This window comes from Hyla sarda, chromosome 2 (genome assembly GCF_029499605.1).
Source record: "Hyla sarda isolate aHylSar1 chromosome 2, aHylSar1.hap1, whole genome shotgun sequence".
Lineage (NCBI taxonomy): Eukaryota > Metazoa > Chordata > Amphibia > Anura > Hylidae > Hyla > Hyla sarda.
In genome coordinates this window covers 181,549,198-181,567,481 of record NC_079190.1, presented here as the reverse complement: position 1 = coordinate 181,567,481, position 18,284 = coordinate 181,549,198, and the positions used below count along the sequence as shown (strand labels likewise).

At 40.9% G+C, this 18,284-nt stretch overlaps 1 protein-coding gene across 6 annotated transcripts in view; it reads left to right on the top strand.

Annotated features, from left to right (window-relative positions):
* PLCXD1 (phosphatidylinositol specific phospholipase C X domain containing 1) overlaps positions 1-18,284 on the top strand; it is a 45,503-nt gene that overhangs the window by 12,725 nt on the left and 14,494 nt on the right. For 4 of the 6 annotated variants that reach the window (XM_056555853.1, XM_056555851.1, XM_056555852.1 and 1 more), the window contains 5 exons: positions 2,160-2,296; positions 8,905-9,030; positions 9,299-9,370; positions 11,737-11,892; positions 16,171-16,351. In XM_056555853.1, the coding sequence (XP_056411828.1) occupies positions 2,160-2,296; positions 8,905-9,030; positions 9,299-9,370; positions 11,737-11,892; positions 16,171-16,351 (672 nt within the window). The remainder of the gene's footprint in view (positions 1-2,159; positions 2,297-8,904; positions 9,031-9,298; positions 9,371-11,736; positions 11,893-16,170; positions 16,352-18,284) is intronic. The other 2 variants (XM_056555854.1, XM_056555856.1) reach the window with 2 other exon arrangements.

The window sequence follows — 18,284 nt, the reverse complement described above, 5'->3', positions numbered from 1 at the left end:
AAATCACTGAGTGTCAGGAAGAAAAGAATATGACCTACCTGCTTAGTGTTCTTTAGTCTCACTGGTCTGGTCCATGGCACAGTGTACCTTTTAACAAAAATCACATTTATGCAATAAATTATCTGAGAACTATGTGTTGTTAACAATTTTCTTAAAGGAAAGGTATCACCTAGATTTTTTTTTACTGATTAGAGCCAGAAACTGAAACATGTTCTTTTTGTCTAATCTGTTTCTATTTTCTGATGGTCATTTTTGTACAGTATTATGAAGGCAGTCATCATGCCTGAGCTGCAGGATTTCAGGATTATTTTAAAATATTGATGGTAAAATGGAAAACTTAAAAACATTAGCAAAAATGAAAAAAAAAAAATAGGGTTAACATAAATTTTTTATTTAAACAAAAGATCCTTTTCTAACGATACATTCCCTTTAAAGGGAAACTCCAGTAGGAAAAAAACATGTTTTCAATTTAACTGGTGCCAGAAAGTTAAAAACAGCTTTGTAAATTACTTCTATATAAAAATCTTAATCATTCCAGTACTTATAAGTTTCTGTATACTACAGAGGAAGTTGAGTTGTTATTTTCTGTCTGACCACAGTGTTCTCTGCTGACACCTCTGTCCATGTCAGGAACTGTCCAGAGCAGGAGAGGTTTTCTATGGGGATTTGCTTCTAATCTGGACAATTCCTGACATGGACAGAGGTGTCAGCAGAGAGCACTGTGGTCAGACTGAAAACAACTACACAATTTTCTCTAGAGCATACAGCAGCTGATAAGTACTGGAAGGCTTCAGATTTTGAAATAGAAGTAATTTACAAATCTGTTTACCTTTCTGACACCAGTTTATTTGAAAACATTTGTTTTCCACTTGTTTCCACCGGAGTTCTCCTTTAAGCTTATTATATAGTGTTCTTATTCACATCCACGCATATATTTGAAGCCCTCAGCAACATCGGACCATCTTCTGCACACATTGACCCACATTTACTATGCCTAAATTTTGGCTTCAAATGTACCAAAATTGTATTTTACTGTATGCTTAAAAAAAAAAAAAAAAACACTTGAAAAGGGGCATGGCCTGTCAGGACTTGAACTTAAATACTACGTGCCACAATTTGGAGTATAACCACCTTTGTCTGAAGTAAGCCAAGTAATAGGTGTAAACATAGGGAGGGCTTTATAAATGCTTGTATGCTAGGCAAGCCTAATTTTGCCCAGAAACATGCAACCTTTTGGTGTGGCTTCGGTGTAAAAGGGGCATGGTTTAAATGTAGTGAGTAGAGATGAGCGAACTTACAGTAAATTCGATTCGTCACGAACTTCTCGGCTCGGCAGTTGATGACTTTTCCTGCGTAAATTAGTTCAGCCTTCAGGTGCTCCGGTGGGCTGGAAAAGGTGGATACATTCCTAGGAAAGAGTCTCCTAGGACTGTATCCACCTTTTCCAGCCCACCGGAGCACCAGAAAGCTGAACTAATGTATGCAGGAAAAGGCATCAACTGCCGAGCCGAGAAGTTCGTGACGAATCGAATTTACTGTAAGTTCGCTCATCTCTAGTAGTGAGTTTTAAGCCACATTTATTATATGTCACTTTTTTTTTTTTTTTTTTAAGTTGCTAAATTGATTGTGTAAGTTCACTCAATAGGCGGTGTACAAACCACAGGCACAAAGAACATTTTGCAAAGTCATACATCATTAAACAATTTGATACATTTTGAGCAATTGAAACTAGCAAAAAGAAATGAAAGGGCAAGCTTGAAAAAAGGTGTAAATTGTGCAAATATATTTCTCCTGAAACTCTGCTGTGCAAACCTAGACTAAACAGTCTACAGATATGATTTATCAGTTTAAGCCACTAAAAAAAAAAAAAAAAAAAACCTGGAGCATTTAAAGGATGGCACGGACTAAGAATTAGATAGTTTTAGTAAATTCCCCTCACTATGTTTGTTGTTTATGTAAGAGTGTGTAAATGAAAAAAACAGGAATGGTATGTACTTTGACTTGGTGTGAAAGCTGCTGTAATGTTTAAGGTTGCACCATTTACAAACTGAAAAGAAAATGTACTAAGTTGTATTCATAATAAGGCATATTAGGATTTTTTGCATCCATTTTAGAATTCATGTTATTGATTACTATTCTTTTTTTTTGCTTCCCTTCAGGGAGTCATGACACCATGACTTATTGCTTAGATAAACTATCTCCAGTTGACCCCACATCTCCTAAACTGCTGCTCTTTTTGGAAAAATATGTGCCTCGTATCACACGCTCTGTTATTTTAAGATGGACTACCACACAAGTATGTTACTGTTTTTATTATTTCCTAATTTTTTGTAGCTATAAACGGCAAGTATTGACAAAATGTGAAGTTTCTAAATAAAAAAAAACATACAAATGTTAAAGGGGTACTCCGTCCCAGACATCTTATCCCCTATCCAAAGGTTAGGGGATAAGATGTCTGATCGCGGGGGGGGGTCCCACCGCTTGGAACCCCTGCGATCTCTGCAGCGTCATCCCGCCGTCATCACTACAGAGCAAACTGGCCCTGTGCGTGGTGATGGGGCGATGCAGGAGACGAAGCATCGTGACATCGCGGCTCCGTCCCCATGATGTCATGTCCCGCCCACTCAATATAAGTCTATGGGAGGGGGCGTGACTATCGCCCCTCCCATAGACTTGTATTAAGGGGGCGGGGCAGGATGTAACTGGGGCGGAGCCGTGAATTCACAATGCTTCGTCTCCTGCTTCGCCCCGTCATCACGCACAGAGCCAGTTTGCTCTGTAGTGATGACGGCGGGATGACGCTGCAGAGATCGCAGGGGTTCCCAGCTGCGGGACCCCCCCGCGATCAGACATCTTATCACCTAACCTTTGGATAAGGGATAAGATGTCTGGGACAGAGTACCCCTTTAACATTTGTATTTTTTTTTTCATTTAGAAACTTCACATTTTGTCAATACCTGCACATAATTTTACATATGGCTGCCAGGGAACAACCAGCATGTTTTGTTGTGCTCCCATCTCCATAATCAGTGTTTAACCCCTTAAGGACGCAGTCCTTTTTCACCTTAAGGACTGAGCACTTTTTCGCAATTATGACCACCGTCACTTTACGAATTAATAACGCGAAAACGCTTTTACCGAATATTCTTATTCTGGGATTGTTTTTTCGTGACATATTCTACTTTATTTTGGTGGTAAATTTTCGGCATTAATTGCATCCTTTTTTGGTGAAAATCCCAAAATTTCATGAAAATTTTGAAAACTTTGCATTTTTCTAACTTTGAACCTCTCTAATTGTAAGGAAAATGGATATTCACAATAAATTTTATTTTTCTTCACAAACACAATATGTCCACTTTATGTTGGCATCATAAAATGGACATACTTTTGCTTTTTGAAAAAATTAGAGGGCTTCAAAGTAGAGCAGCAATTTTCAAAAATGTCATGAAAATTGCTAAATCTGAAGGGACAGATGTTACAGAACTACAACTCCCAGCATGCCTGGGCAGTCGAGGCATGCTGAGAGTTGTAGTTTGGCAACATCTGGAGGGCTACTGTTTGGGCACCACTGTAACAGTGGTCTCCAAACTGTGACCCTCCAGATGTTGCAAAACTACAACTCCCAGCATGCCCAGTTGCAGTTTGGCCCCCCTAGTGGTTGCCACAGTAAAGATCGATTTACTTTCACTTTCAATCCCCCCCCCCCCCCTGTCAATTCCCTACCTGATCAGGATCCAGCAGGCTCCAGCGAAGATCGCAGGTCCCCAGGCATCTTCTCCTGCAGGTACAGCCTCCATCTTCTTCCCAGAGCCCCTCGACATCCAGGGGTGGACATCCTGCGCTGCCATTAGTCAGAACTCTGTTCTGACTAATGCCAGGGGATAGGAGTAGATCGCAGCTTTGCGACCTCACTCCTATCCTTTAGGCTGATCGGGGCTGTTGCTGACAGCTCCGATCAGCCCTATTTTCCGGGTGATCGGGTCACCAGAGACCCGATCAGCCCGGAATTGGAGAAAATCGCATGTCTGAATTGACATGCGATTTTCTCCGATCGCCGACATGGGGGGGGGGGGGGGGGTCTCAGGACCCCCCTGGGCGATGTGCCAGGGTGCCTGCTGAATGATTTCAGCAGGCATCCGGCTCCGGTCCCCAACCGGCTACCGGTGGGGACCGGATTTCCCACGGGCGTATGGATACGCCCTCGGTCCTTAAGGGCTGGGAATGCAGGGCGTATCCATACGCCCTGTGTCCTGAAGAGGTTAAATTGTAGGGCATGTAAAGTTATATGGGAAGATTTATCAAAACCTGTGCAGAGGAAGAGTGGAGCAGTTTCCCATAGCTCCTTAAATTTTTCAGGGGCCTTTCTAAAAATGAAAGAAGCGATATGATTGTTCGCTATGGGCAACTGCTCCACTTTTCCTCTGCACAGGTTTTGATAATTGTACAGTGGTGCTAAGACTAACTTAGCCTACAGCGCCTTACATTTAGGGCATGGTGTTCCTGAATCTAACAGCAGCCATCCCGGCATATCGCCCAGGGGGGTCCTGAGACATGTCGGTGATTGGCCGGTCATTCTGACAAGCGAATCATGGCTTTTCTGTGCCAGTTGGGTCTCTAATGACCTGGTGGCTTGGAAAATAAGGGTGATTGGTGCCAACTCACGATCGCAGTGATTGGTCGGCTGGGACAGGCCAACCAATCAAGGTTCCTGCTGACGGCACCTGCTCTGCTCCTAGTCCAGAGGGCGAGAGCGGGTTACAGGTAGTAAGCGGCGGCCACGGCGGGGACATATGGTCGGCGGCATCTTACCAACTGGCAGCAGGGCAGCAGCAGGTGGCAGCAGCAGCAGCAGGAGGTGAGGCCTGTGTGCCTCCTGCTGTTGCATAATTACAACTCCCAGCATGCACAGCCAACTACAATTCCCAGCATGCCTTTTGGCTGTCCCTTAATTCTGGGAGTTGTAGTTATGCAACAGCTAGTGGCACTTTTTCCCTCTAACTTCTGCATAACTATAACACCCAGCATGCACGCACATCTAAAGGGCATGCTAGAAGTTGTAGTCATGCAACAGCTGGAGGCACATAACAACATGCCGCTTGGCTGTCCATGCAAACTGGGAGTTGTAGCTATGCAACAGTTAGTGGCACTTTTTTTTTTCTTAATCAAAAAGTGTGCCTCTAGCTGTTGCATAACTACAAATCGCAGCATGCATGGACAGCCAAAGGTCATGCGGGAAGTTGTAGTTGTGTGCTTTCAGCTGTTGCATAACTATAACTTCCAGCATGCCCTTCATATGACACCGTGTCCAAAAAGCAAAACAACTCCCTGCATTGCTGGACAGCCATCGACTTTCCAGGCATGCTGGGAGTTTTGCAACAGCTGGAGGCACTCTGTTTAGGAAACATTGCCATAGGGTATTTTTGGTGGAGGAGGGAAACGCCATGCAAATCCCTCAAATGCCTATGGTGCTCTCTCACTCCCGAGCCCAGTTGTATTTCAAGGCAACAAATTAGTGCCACATATGGGGTATTTCCGTACTCGGGAGAAATTGTGTTTTCTCTTTCCCCTTTTACCCCTGGCTTTTTCCCCTTTTACCCCTTATGAAAAGGAAAAGTCGTGAGATACACCAGCATGTTAGTGTAAAAAATCTTTTACACAAAAAAATATTAAAAAGTAAAAGGAGAAAAAGACCCCCAAAATTTGTAACGCAATTTCTCCCGAGTACAGAAATACCTCAGATGTCATAAAGTGCTCTGCGGTCGCACAACGGGGCTCAGGAGTGAGAGAGCACATGTACATTTGAGGCCTAAATTGGTGATTTTCATTGGAATAGCTAATAGTTACAGCGGTTCTGACATAAACCAAAAATTAATCCACCCACATGTGACCTCATTTTTTTAAACAACACCCCTCAAGGAATGTAACAAGGAAAGCAGTAAGCATTTACACTTCACAGGTGCCTGACAGATTTTTAGAACAGTGGTCCGACAAAATTAAAAATTAACTTTTTTATATGCTCAGCCCTCTGCCCAAAAATCGGTCAAACGCCAGTTTCCCAAATAGGTTACCGCTGTTCTGGCACCATTGGGGCTTGGTAAAGGTGACATAGCCTCCGACTTGAATTCCAGCCAAATTCTCTCTCCAAAATCCCAAAGTTGCTCCTTCCCTCCTGAGCCCTGTTGTGCGCCCGCACAGCATGTTATGTCCACATATGGGGTATTTCCCTGTCTCTCTCTGAAGCTATTCGCTTTTCACAGCTGTTTCTCCTGCACAGGGTGTACAAAACTCTGTCGCTCCTACATAGATTAGGCCTTCGTCCTGATTCTAATTGCCTAAGATGTAGTCGGGTGGGGGCCGACCTTTTCTCATGGTCTTGGATTGCCCATCATCGATTCCTTACTGGAGAGAGGTGCTCTTGCTTGTCTTTGAGGTGTATGAATTCTGGTGCCAGTGGAGCCCAAGCCATGCGTACTGGGTCTTAGGGTGCAATTCTGAGCCATCAGGGGTTGAGATAGGTATTCTTTGCATACTGTATCAGGCCAGAAAACTCATAGATCAATACTGGATAAGAGCTAGTCCTGCTACTGTTACTGACCTGGTTGCCCAGGTTTCTCTTATTGTGTGGTGGGTGAGAAAGATTTATGAAAAACGTAAGGCCATGCATACATTTTGTGCGATATGGGGTCTCTGGGAACAAAATTATAGGTTGAGTCCAAATAACCCCTAATGATCTCCATTCCCATATATATATTGGAGCCTGGGGGATTGCCTCTCTTTTCACGGACCTCTCCTCCTGTCTTATTTTCCTGTGTCTTCAATATCTTCTGTGTAGGTGATTGATGTTCTTCCTAAATGGGTCACAGTGCTCTACCTTATTGTGCTAATATTTTGGATTGTATTATTTGTGGTTTACCAATATTGGTTTGAGTAGAGTTCGGTTGGGAGATGCCTGGGACCTCTCTCTGCTGAGTATCTGCTTGTCTTGCAGGACAGCGCACATGGATATGGACTTGGAACTGTTCTGTTGGAGGTGGTGTTGTTTTTTGGGAAGCGGAGTGGGTTAGGAGTGAGAACAGGGTTTATGTTTTGTTTTTTTGTATGGAAATGTTAAAACTCAATCAAAATAAAAAAAAATCTAAATAAAAAAATCTTATAAAAAAAAACATATGGGGTATTTCCAGAATCTGAAGGAATTGGATCACAAATTTTGTGGTGCTTTTTCTCCGTTAATCCCGTTAAGTTTAGTGTAAAAATTCAAATTTTTCATTTTTACGACCCACTGTAACAAAAAATTAGCAAACACCTAGGGGTTGTTAACAGGGCCGGCCCTACCATGGGACCCGGTATATATGTATATATATATATATATATATATATATATATATATATATATATATATAATATATATATATATATATAATATATATATATATATATATATATATATATATATATGCCACCGCCGGTGCCCTGCCGCTGCACCGCGGCTCACTGTTGCAAAGCAGCTAGCGCAGCCCGGCCCCGAGCCTCTTAATAGTCAGCCGACGCCGCAGTCACGATTCAGTGAGCCTGCGGCCTGCCAGGACCGAGGAGGGACATCACATCGCACAAGTGACGTTCCTCTGCAGACCTGCGCAGGAGGACATCAGTGACATCACTCCTCAGTCACGGGCGTCGCCGGAATGAAGAGGAAGCACCCTGTGGCACCACGGCAGTCGGCACTGTTGAGTGCGTGAGGGAGTGAGGGGTGTTAATAAAAACGGCCTGGGGGATGGGGGGCAAATAAAACGGCACAGGGAGATTAGGGGAGGGGGGGGTGTTAATTAATTTGGCCTACGGGGATTGGGGGGGTAATTAAAATGGCACAGGGGGATCAGAGGGGGGTAATTAAATGGTGCAGGGTGATCAATCCCAATCCCCCCTCTGTACCATTTCAACCCCCCTCTGTGCCATTTCAATCTCCCCCCCTCTGAACCCCCTGTGCCATTTCAATCCCCCCTCTGACCCCTATGCCATTTTAATTCCAAACCCCCCTCTGATCCACCCTGTACCATTTCATTCCTCCCTCTGATCTCCTGTTTGGGGCAACATGGATATGGAAGGAGGCCACATAGGAGAGCACTGTGGTCAGACAGAAAAGAACAACTCAACTTCCTCTGTAGTATACAGCAGCTGATAAGTACTGGAAGGGTTAAGATTGTTTAATAGAAGTAATTTACAAAGCTGTTTAACTTTCTGGCACCAGTTAATTTGAAAAAAAAAAAATAGTTTTCCACTGGAGAACTCCTTTAAGGCCAAAATGGGCTATGTCCTGAAGGGGTTAAATAGAATCCTTAAAACAAAAATGCATAAAAACTTCTATGTGTTTTTGAGCTGTCTTTGGGAGAATACAGATTTATGCTTTGTATCATAATTTTTTTTATAACTACTCATAATAGTTTTTGCATAGCACAAGAGAAGAAGTGAATAAACTGAGTATTCACCATTGAAAAACTTTAGCTTGTCTCTTCCATGTGAAACATATAACATTGTGGAGAACTGTGCGGGGTGTTGACCAGATGACGCCTGTTTCACACTTACTGGCATTTCATCTGGCCCATGAAACATATGAAGTCGCCTGGTGAACACCCCTGCACACATAAGCTCTGCACCACCCTGCACAATTCTCTTTGTTGTTGTATGCGCCACATGGAATAAAGAGACAAGCTAAAGTTCTTCAATGGTGAGTGCTCAGTTTATTACATTTTTTACCACCAAGAACCACTGCACTTTATATTGATGATTCTGCTTTACTGTCTGGGGATAAGATCTGCTTATAAGTGAGGGTTGTGCCAGGTGGTCATTTCTTTTCTCTAAATAAACTCTGTACCTTGGACTTAACATTTCATTTCTTATGCTTGATAGACTTTAAATGTTACTGAGCAGCTGGATGCGGGAATCAGGTACCTGGATCTCCGAATAGCTCACAGACCTGATGTGTCCTCAGACCTCTACTTTGTACATTGTCTTTATACATCCCAGACCGTAGAGGTAAGGCTCTCTTGTTTGGTTTGTTTTCTTTCCATTTCACGTATATACTGGTATGTCTTTCCTGCAATTTCTGTGAACCTTTATCCTACTTTGTAGTCCAATTTCAACACTTTAGGGTACATTCCCACACGGCGTATTTGCTGCGTATTTGCTGCTGCGTATTTTATTCTCTCTGTTGAAGTCAATGGGTAGGAAAATACGCAGCAGCAAATACGCAGCAAAATACGCTGTGTGGGAACGTACCCTTAAAGTGTACCTGCTACTTTAGACATGTCGTACAGATTGGGGCAGTTGGAGAACGAGTGTTGAGACCCTAACCAATCGCTGGAAGAGAAGAGATGTGAGTGGCTGAGCGCTTCTCTCCTTACTCTCTATGTGCGTGACCTATAGACTTACATTGGGAGTTCTTCTCGGTCATGTGGCACAGGACTGAGAGAAAATGCACTTAGGGGGAGATTTATCAAAACCTGTTCAGACAGAAGAAATGTTGCTGAGTTGCCCATAGCAACCAATCAGATCTCTTCTTTCATTTTTGAAAAGGCCTCAGAAAGGAAAGAAGTGATCTGATTGGTTGCTATGGTCAACTAAGCAACTCTTCCTTTAAACGGGTTTTGATAAATCTCCTCCCCCTTAGTGCTCACTTTTCCCAACAATTGATCAGGGTCTGAACACCCACACCACAACTGATCAAACCTTTTAACATGTCTCCGTGACATGTCAAAAGTTATTTTAAAGTGAAAGTGCCCATGTAAAGGGAACCTATTACCAGTTTTATGGTGACCAAAATGTAGGCAGTTCAATGCCAGGACACTATAAAAATGTGAGGGCAGATCCCAGCGGCATTTTTTAATTATGATTACTCTGTAACACTGAGTGTGATAATATTTCATAGTGATGTAACATTTTAATCAGCAGCGTTTTGGGTCATTCTTGGCTCTATTATTGACAGCCATTTGAGTGGCCCATAAGACATAGTGGCACACCATATGTTGGCGACCATGAATCACTAATTAGACATCAGTGCATGACAAGCTGTGTTTTTAATCAACTTTTGTGTGATATTGACACCTAGTGGTGGCACAGTTCCTTACCTTTTATTTTTGGCATATAATAAAGGTTACGTTTTTATACATTTTAATAATTTTTTTTTGGGGGGGGGGGGTTCTAGTTTAGGGTACCCCTTGGGGGTTATCCCCCATTTGTTGTTACTAATATTTCATAGTGTCCTGGCATCGTGCTTCTTGTACCAGTTTTATCTTGCCCGCAGTTTGGGCAGCATAAAACTGATGACAGGTTCCCTTTAAGAAAAGCTAAGATGTAAATAGATTAAATTCTGTATGTATGGGATCCTAATAAACAATAATCAAAATCTGAAAATTTCCTTTACGCTGACAGAAAGTATGAATTTCACAATTTCCCATTATCAAAAAGTAAATAATAATTAAGGATTCAAGTGTAACAATGGTTTTATTTTTATAGATTCTGACAGGAGGTTAAACTTAGGAAATTACTAGAAAAGCAGAATGCTGCCAGTTATAATAAAAAATAACAATCAAAAACATTGTTATATTTATGATGCCTCCAAATTCTCTCTTGACTTCCTACAATCCTAGACTTCCTTGAAAATCCTAGTATCAACAAAAGAGGGCATAGCTTACTAATAATAATTAGAATACCATACATAACAATTCTGAGAAATATATGGAGGGGGGGGGGGGGGGGGAATAATGAAGACAAGACAAGTAAAGTGCCGCCCCTTTAACCCATGCTGGAATAATTGAAAGACTCAAATATAGCGCAATAAATTTGCGCCGGCACTCAATACATCTATGCTTGCCTGCTTGTATGTGTAAATTGTAGTAAATTCTGTGCAAGGGGAAAACTCCCTCCCCCAACCCCAACCCCAACCCCCCCCCCCCTTCACAGTGAACTGTGACCCCTCCTGCTGCCCACTTTGCAAGTGGGGTGCAGACCCGGCATAAATTTGAGACTTCTTGACGGGTCTTTGTCTTCATGAATCTGGGCCAAAGTCTTAAAAAATGTGTAAAATATGCATATGTACCACTTTATGTTACACATGTATATCATACAATGCATTTGCAAAGTCTTCAGACCCTTCCACTTTTTTCACATATTGTTATGTTGCAGCCTTGTGCTAAAACAAAATCAAGTATTCCCCCATCATGAATGTGAAAAAATCATAACCAGGAAGACTAGAGGCTGTTGGCTCTTAACCCTGCCAAAAGCGCTTCAACTAAGTACTGAATACTTATGCCATTGCAATATTATACTTTCAGCTTTTATAAGGAATTAGCAGATATTGGTAACATTCTGTTTTTACTTTGTCATTATGGTGTATTGAGTCAGAATGATGGGTGCAAACTTAGATTTTTCATTTTCGCACAAGACTCCAACATTACAAAACGTGAGAATGTTAATTTTTGTAGTCTACTTCAAAATTAGAATTAAAAAAACTATGGGGGGAGATCTATCAAAACCTGTCCAGAGGAAAATTTGCTGAGTGGCCAATAGAAACCAATGAGATAGCTTCTTTCATTTTGCAGAGGCCTTTTAAAAAAAAAATGAAGGAAGCGATCTGATTGGTTGCTATGGGCCACTCAGCAACTTTTCCTCTGGATTGCTTTTGATAAATCTCCCCCTATGAGTCTATAATAACTAAAAAAAGACTTATTTTTACCTTTCTAGGAAACATTACATGAAATTGCTGACTGGTTACAGCGAAATCCTCAAGAGATCCTCATTCTAGGCTGTGATAATCTACAGTCCATGTCCCAGGAGCATCATATATATTTAATCAACTGTATACACAGGATATTTGGACCTAGATTATGCTCTAAACATGTATGAACATCAAAAGTAATTGTATGTGTGTGTTGTATCAGGGCTTTTAATGCTAAAAGCCTATAGGGTGGATTGTACAGTGGGGATCAAAAGTTTGGGCACCCCAGGTAAAAATTTGTATTAATGTGCACAAAGAAGCCAAGGAAAGATGGAAGAATCTCCAAAAGGCATCAAATTACAGATTAGACATTCTTATTATATGTCAACAAAAGTTAGATTATTTCCTTTCAAAATAACAGAAAACAAAAAATGGAGTCTGCAAAAGTTTGGGCACCCTGCAGAGTTAGTATCTTGTACAGCCCCCTTTGGCAAGTATCACAGCTTGTAAACGCTTTTTGTAGCCAGCCAAGAGTCTTTCAACTCTTGTTTGAGGTATCTTTGCCCATTCTTCCTTACAAAAGTCTTCCAGTTCTTTGAGATTTCTGGGCTGTCTGTCACGCACTGTTCTTTTAAGGTCTATCCATAGATTTTCAATTATGTTGAAGTCAGGAGATTGTGAAGGCCATGGCAAAACCTTCAGTTTACACCTCTTGATGTAATCCCCTGTGGGTTTTGAGGTGTGTTTAGGATCATTATTCATTTGTAGAAGCTATCCTCTCTTTAACTTCAGCTTTTTCACAGATGGCATCAAGTTAGCATCCAAAATTTGCTGAAATTTTATTGAACCCATTTTTCCTTCTACTCGTGAGATGTTCCCTGTGCCACTGGCTGCAATACAACCCCAAAGCATGATTGATCCACCCTCATGCTTAACAGTTGGACAGAGGTTCTTTTCATTAAATTCTGTTCCCCTTCTTCTCCAAACCTACCTTTGCTCATTCCGGCCAAAAAGTTAAATTTTAACCTCATCGGTCCACAGAACTTGTTTCCAAAATGCATCAGGCTTGTCTATATGTTCATTTGCAAAGTTCAAACGGTGATTTTTGTGGTTAGGATGTAGAAGAGGTTTTCTTCTGATGACTCTTCCATGAAGACCATATTTGTACAAGTATCTCTTTATAGTGGAATAGTGTACCACAACTCCAGTGTCTGCCAGATCTTTCTGGAGGGATTGTGCAGTCAAACGTGGGTTTTGAATTGTTTTTCTCACAATCCTGCGAGCTGTTCTGTCTGAAATTTTTCTTGGTCTTCCAGATCTTGCTTTAACTTCCACTGTTCCTGATGACTGCCATTTCTTAATTACATTTCGAACAGAGGATATTGACATCTGAAAACGTTTTGCTATCTTCTTAAAGCCTTCTCCAGCTTTGTGAGCATCAACTATTTTCAGTTTCAGATGTCTAGACAACTGCTTAGAAGAACCAATGGTGGATTGTTGGGGCAAGGTCAGATGAGTCTGGGCATTTAAAACCTGTGAGATTGACATAATCTGGTCTTCCCAGATGATGATTGAGAACAATCCATGACACTGGCAGGTCTCAGCTTTGCAAAGGGGGCAGTGCATGCTATAAATTCTGCAGGGTGCCCAAACTTTTGCAGACGCCATTTTTTGTTTTCTGTTATTTTGATAGTGTAAATGATGTAAATAAAATCTAACTTTTGTTGACATATTATAAGAATGTCTAATCTGTAATTTGATGCCTTTTGGAGATTTTTCCATCTTTCCTTGGCTTCTTTGTGCACATTAATACATACAAATTTTTGCCTGGGGTGCCCAAACTTTTGATCCCCACTGTATCAGTATTTTGCATACCGTAGGTTTTTGTTAAAATAAAACAGATACTGACCTAGTAAAGTGCGCCCTAATAAAGGGTGGACTCTTCCTTTTTGACATATGTATCTGAGATTGCCATCCTAATCCATCTGGAGATGGAACTCTTAGCTGCTTTACTTTTGTTAAGACTGGAAAATTGGACAAACAAATATCTGTCCTTCTGCTAAGGACCTGGCACTTCAATATATTTAAAGTTTGTCTTCTTTTGATCTATGATATTACATTTCTGCTCTTGTTCTTTTTTAGGATTAGAACAGAACAATGTAATAACTATATCTGGGGACCTATAGAAGGAAATGGATACCTTGGGTAGGAAATTTGGAAACTATATGGGATATTTATCAATACCTGTGCAGAGTAAAGGTTGCCCAGTTGCCCATAGCAACCAATCAGATTGCTTCTTTCATTTTTCAAAGGCCTTGTTAAAAAAGAAGCAATTTGATTGGTTGCTATGGGCAACTGCACCACTCTTCTGGTTTTGATGAATCTCCCCCTATGTTCATCATCTAAGATTCTCAAGTATGGTTCTTGGATGATAGGGCCTGGATCTTACTAACCCTAGCGGATGTTATTACTACCAGAAAAAATGTCTTTAGTGAGAAACCTGAGAGAAATGGAGTCAATAGATTCAAAATGTTTGACTGAAAGAACTGTGAGAACCACATTTAATTTGCAAGGAGGACAAAAGTTAGAAATGACAAGTCTAATTCTCTCTGTAGCTGTACTCCGGTGGAAAAAAAAATTCTTAAGTGGTGCCAGAAAGTTAAACAGATTTGTAAATTACTTCTATTTAAAACTCTTAATCCTTCCAGTACTTATCAGCTGCTGTATATGACAGAGGAAGTTTTTTTCTTTTTGAATTTCTTTTCTGTCTGACCACAGTGCTCTCTGCTGACACCTCTGTCCATTTCAAGATAGGTTTGCAATGGGAATTTGCTCCTACCCTGGACAATTCCTGACATGAACACAGGTGTCAGCAGAGAGCAATGGGGTCAGCCAGGAAAGAAATTTCAAAAGAAAAGAACTTCTGGAGCATACAGCAGCTAAGTACTGGAAGGATTAAGATTTTTAAATAGAAGTAATTTACAAATCTATTTAACTTTCTGTCATCAGTTCATATTAAAAAAAACAAATTTCAACCAGATTACCCTTTTAATGAATCTGGAGATCCAGGGATTATCTGCTATCCAGGTATCATATATGGCTTCCACAGCAGAGATCTGTACCTTGAGAGTGCTGGTATCTAGACCCAAATCAAACCCCTACAAGAGAAGATCTAGAATTTGAGAGAAAACAGAAGTGAAAAATTAGGCCCTCACCAAACAGTAAACTTTTTCCAGACTTTAAAATAGACAGAGAAAGTGGAAGTTTGTATTACTTTTTCGGAAAACTCAACCACTAACATTGATTTTTCAATTTTCAAACAGTGAAGTGTAGACTATTTGAGGATGCCAAACAGGTCCCAGAGATAGAAGTTTGGGAATGACCAGGAGGTGAAAGGCTCTGCCTTCGAGAGATGTCAGGAGCGGAAACAAACTCAGTCTTGGTCTTGGGCGGCTATGAGAATTTTCTCAACACACTGGGTATGAGTTTGATCTACAGTGTGAGAGCATAGCCTTAGACTGTCTAGTCTATGTTTACACTGTCTTAAAGTTGGACCCTTTTGGTAAAGCTGGGCCACTGATTTGACTTTTTTCTACCTGATTAAAAAGGACAGATTTGTAGCAGTAATGAAACTAAATGGTCAAACTAGTTTGTGTGTCAGTATTCAGTAAGCAGATTCATGTTTGCTTTTTAAATTCAAAGTTATAGAATAGCCCACAAACCTTTTATGGATCAGTGGAATGACAGATGCCATTGGTGCTTAGTGGACCCCATTGAAATATGTGTTCTTTTGTAACCTCTTTGGGTTTGAAGGACAAAATAGCTCTGCATATAGGGCTATTCTTTCCGTCAATTCTGAAGTAACTGGTAATGTAGGCTCTGACCACAGTCTAAGAAAAGATGCTTCAATGTTGTTGTTTCGTGGGGAGTACACTTTACTAAAACATACAAAACATAAAATGATTCATTTACATTGAAAAGCAAATACACTTTCCATATTGTAGTAAACCTTTAGGACTTCTGCCAAATAAAACATTGGTTTAATGCAAACACCATGCTGAATCGTAAATTGCTACTGTCATTTGAAAAAACTTTTGACATGTCCTAACGAAATGTCAAACGTTTAGATCGGCGGGGGTCTGAGTGTTCAGACATTCATCGATCAGGAGATTGAGCTCAATGCGTTCTCTCCCGGCTCCATGTCATGAGATCAAGACAAACTCGCAATGTAATTCTATGAGAGTGTCTCGATCATGTGACACAGAACAGGGAGCACGCGGCAGTGCAGACTTTTCCGGCTCTTTCTCCCGTGAGCAGAGGTCTGAATACTTAGACCCTGCCGGTCAAAACTTTTGACATGTCGCTAAGACTTGTCAAAAGTTTTTCCAAATGACAGGTACACTTAACATCTTTGTAAACATGTCTATTGACTTTTTATGAATGTACTGTCCTAATTTCAGGAACAGCCAACACTGAGAAACTTGTGGGGAAAAAAATATCAACTTATTGTGTGCTACGACAATCCTTTGGCACTGATGTTTGACTATCTCTGGCCATCTATGCCATACTGGTGGGCAAACACAACTAAGACACGCTCCTTGATCCACTTTTTGGAGATGAAAAAACACATTGGCAGGCCAGGTATCTGGTTTCATATTTGTATGGTCAGACTGTTTAGATTACTTGTTTTTATAAACATTGTTGTATACTTCTACAAGAACACATGCATACTACAGGCAACATTATACATCTACATTTACTGTACATTTTTTTTTAAGTAGTCTTACCAAACATTTTTTTTCACATCATGGTATACTATCTGCTTAAGGTATATGTTGGAATATCATTAAAAAATTTTTAAAGGGGTACTCCGGTGGAATTTTTTTTTTCAAATCAACTGGTGCCAGAAAGTTAAACAGATTTGTAAATTACTTCTATTAAAAAATCTTAATCCTTCCAGTACTTAACAGCTGCTGTATGCTACAGAGGAAGTTGTATTTCTTTCTAGAGTTCTTTTCAGTCTGACGACACCTCTGTCCAGGTCAGGAACTGTCCAGAGCACAAGAGGTTTGCTATGGGGATTTGCGCCTACTCTGGCACAGACAGGTGTCAGCAGAGAGCACGGGGGGTCAGACAGAAAACAACAACACAACTTCCTCTGTAGTATACAACAGCTGATAAGTACTGGAAGTATTAAGATTTTTTTAATAGAAGCAATTTACAATCTGTTTAACTTTCTGGAGCCAGTTGATATGAAAAAATTGGTTTCCACAGGAGTACCCTTTTAAACATACACCGCATCATACAAATATGCTCCATACAAATGTAGTCTATTTGTGTATACATTTAGTTTGCTTTATGTCAGTACTTTTCAGAGAAAAAAGCATAAGCTACAACACTTTTTTATCCCCACAAAGAAAATGTATATCAGCATTAACACCAACCATATACAGAAGTAGACTAGTGGTTAAAACAATGCTCTCAGACTTGCTTTCACATAAAACTGTGAATAGTGTCAATTCAGATAATTGTTTTGGGGAGACTTCTCTGCAAAACATTGATATATAGTATAGTCCTTAAAGGGAATCTGTTAGCTGCAATATACGTGCCAAACAGCTGAAACGGTTAGCTGTTAGGACAAGGAGACACATTGTGCCCTTCATTTGTCAGCAGTTTGGAATGTGATTGGCAGCTGACATTCGCTTTAGGGGTAGGGTCACACGTGCTGTATTTTGCTGCATATTTTACTACCCATTGAAGTCAATGAGTAGCAAAATCAGCTGCATGTAGGAAAAAAACGCAGCAGCATAATACGGCACGTGTGACTCTATCCTAAGGGTAAGTTCACATGTGCATATTTTTGCTGCCCATTGACTTAAATGGGGAGCATAATCTGCATCACTAAATATGCAGTAAAAATATGCACATGTGAACCTAAGGGTACGTTCACACATACAGGATCCTGCACAGGTTTGATGCGCAGGATTTGTAACTGTAGATAAGAAGCGGTGCTCAGTCATTTAGTTCACATTGAAATCTGCAGCAGAAAATCCTGCACATCAAATCTGCGTATGTGTGAACGTACCCTAAAAGGGAATCTGTCAGCTCCATACGAGGTACAGCGCTGCAGATCCTGGCAGATATGGTTAATTTTATTCCCCTATTACACCTATCTTTAGTTTTACTGATAGCTACTTTTAAAGGAAATCTGTCATCAGAATCACCCGCACTAAACCTGTTACACAGGCTTGTAGTGCGGGTGATCCTGATTTAAACGCTCCTTACCTGGTTAAAAATGGTTCAGTGCTTCTTAAGATATCTATATTTTTAGTTTTCTGTTATTCCCTGGCTTGGGACTCAGTGGGAGGTGTTATCATCTGGGACTCGGCCACACATCATTTTAGCTGGGCGGAGCTGCCGCCCGGCTCATGAATATTCATGAACTTATCCTCCTGGTCTAATTCTTCTTTCTCGGTCTGTTTGTGAATAAATACACCCTCCGTCCCTCCCTTCCTCCCACCCCCAGCTTTTCACTTATGCAGCCCGTCTTCTTACTTGTATAGGGCCGCAGCTT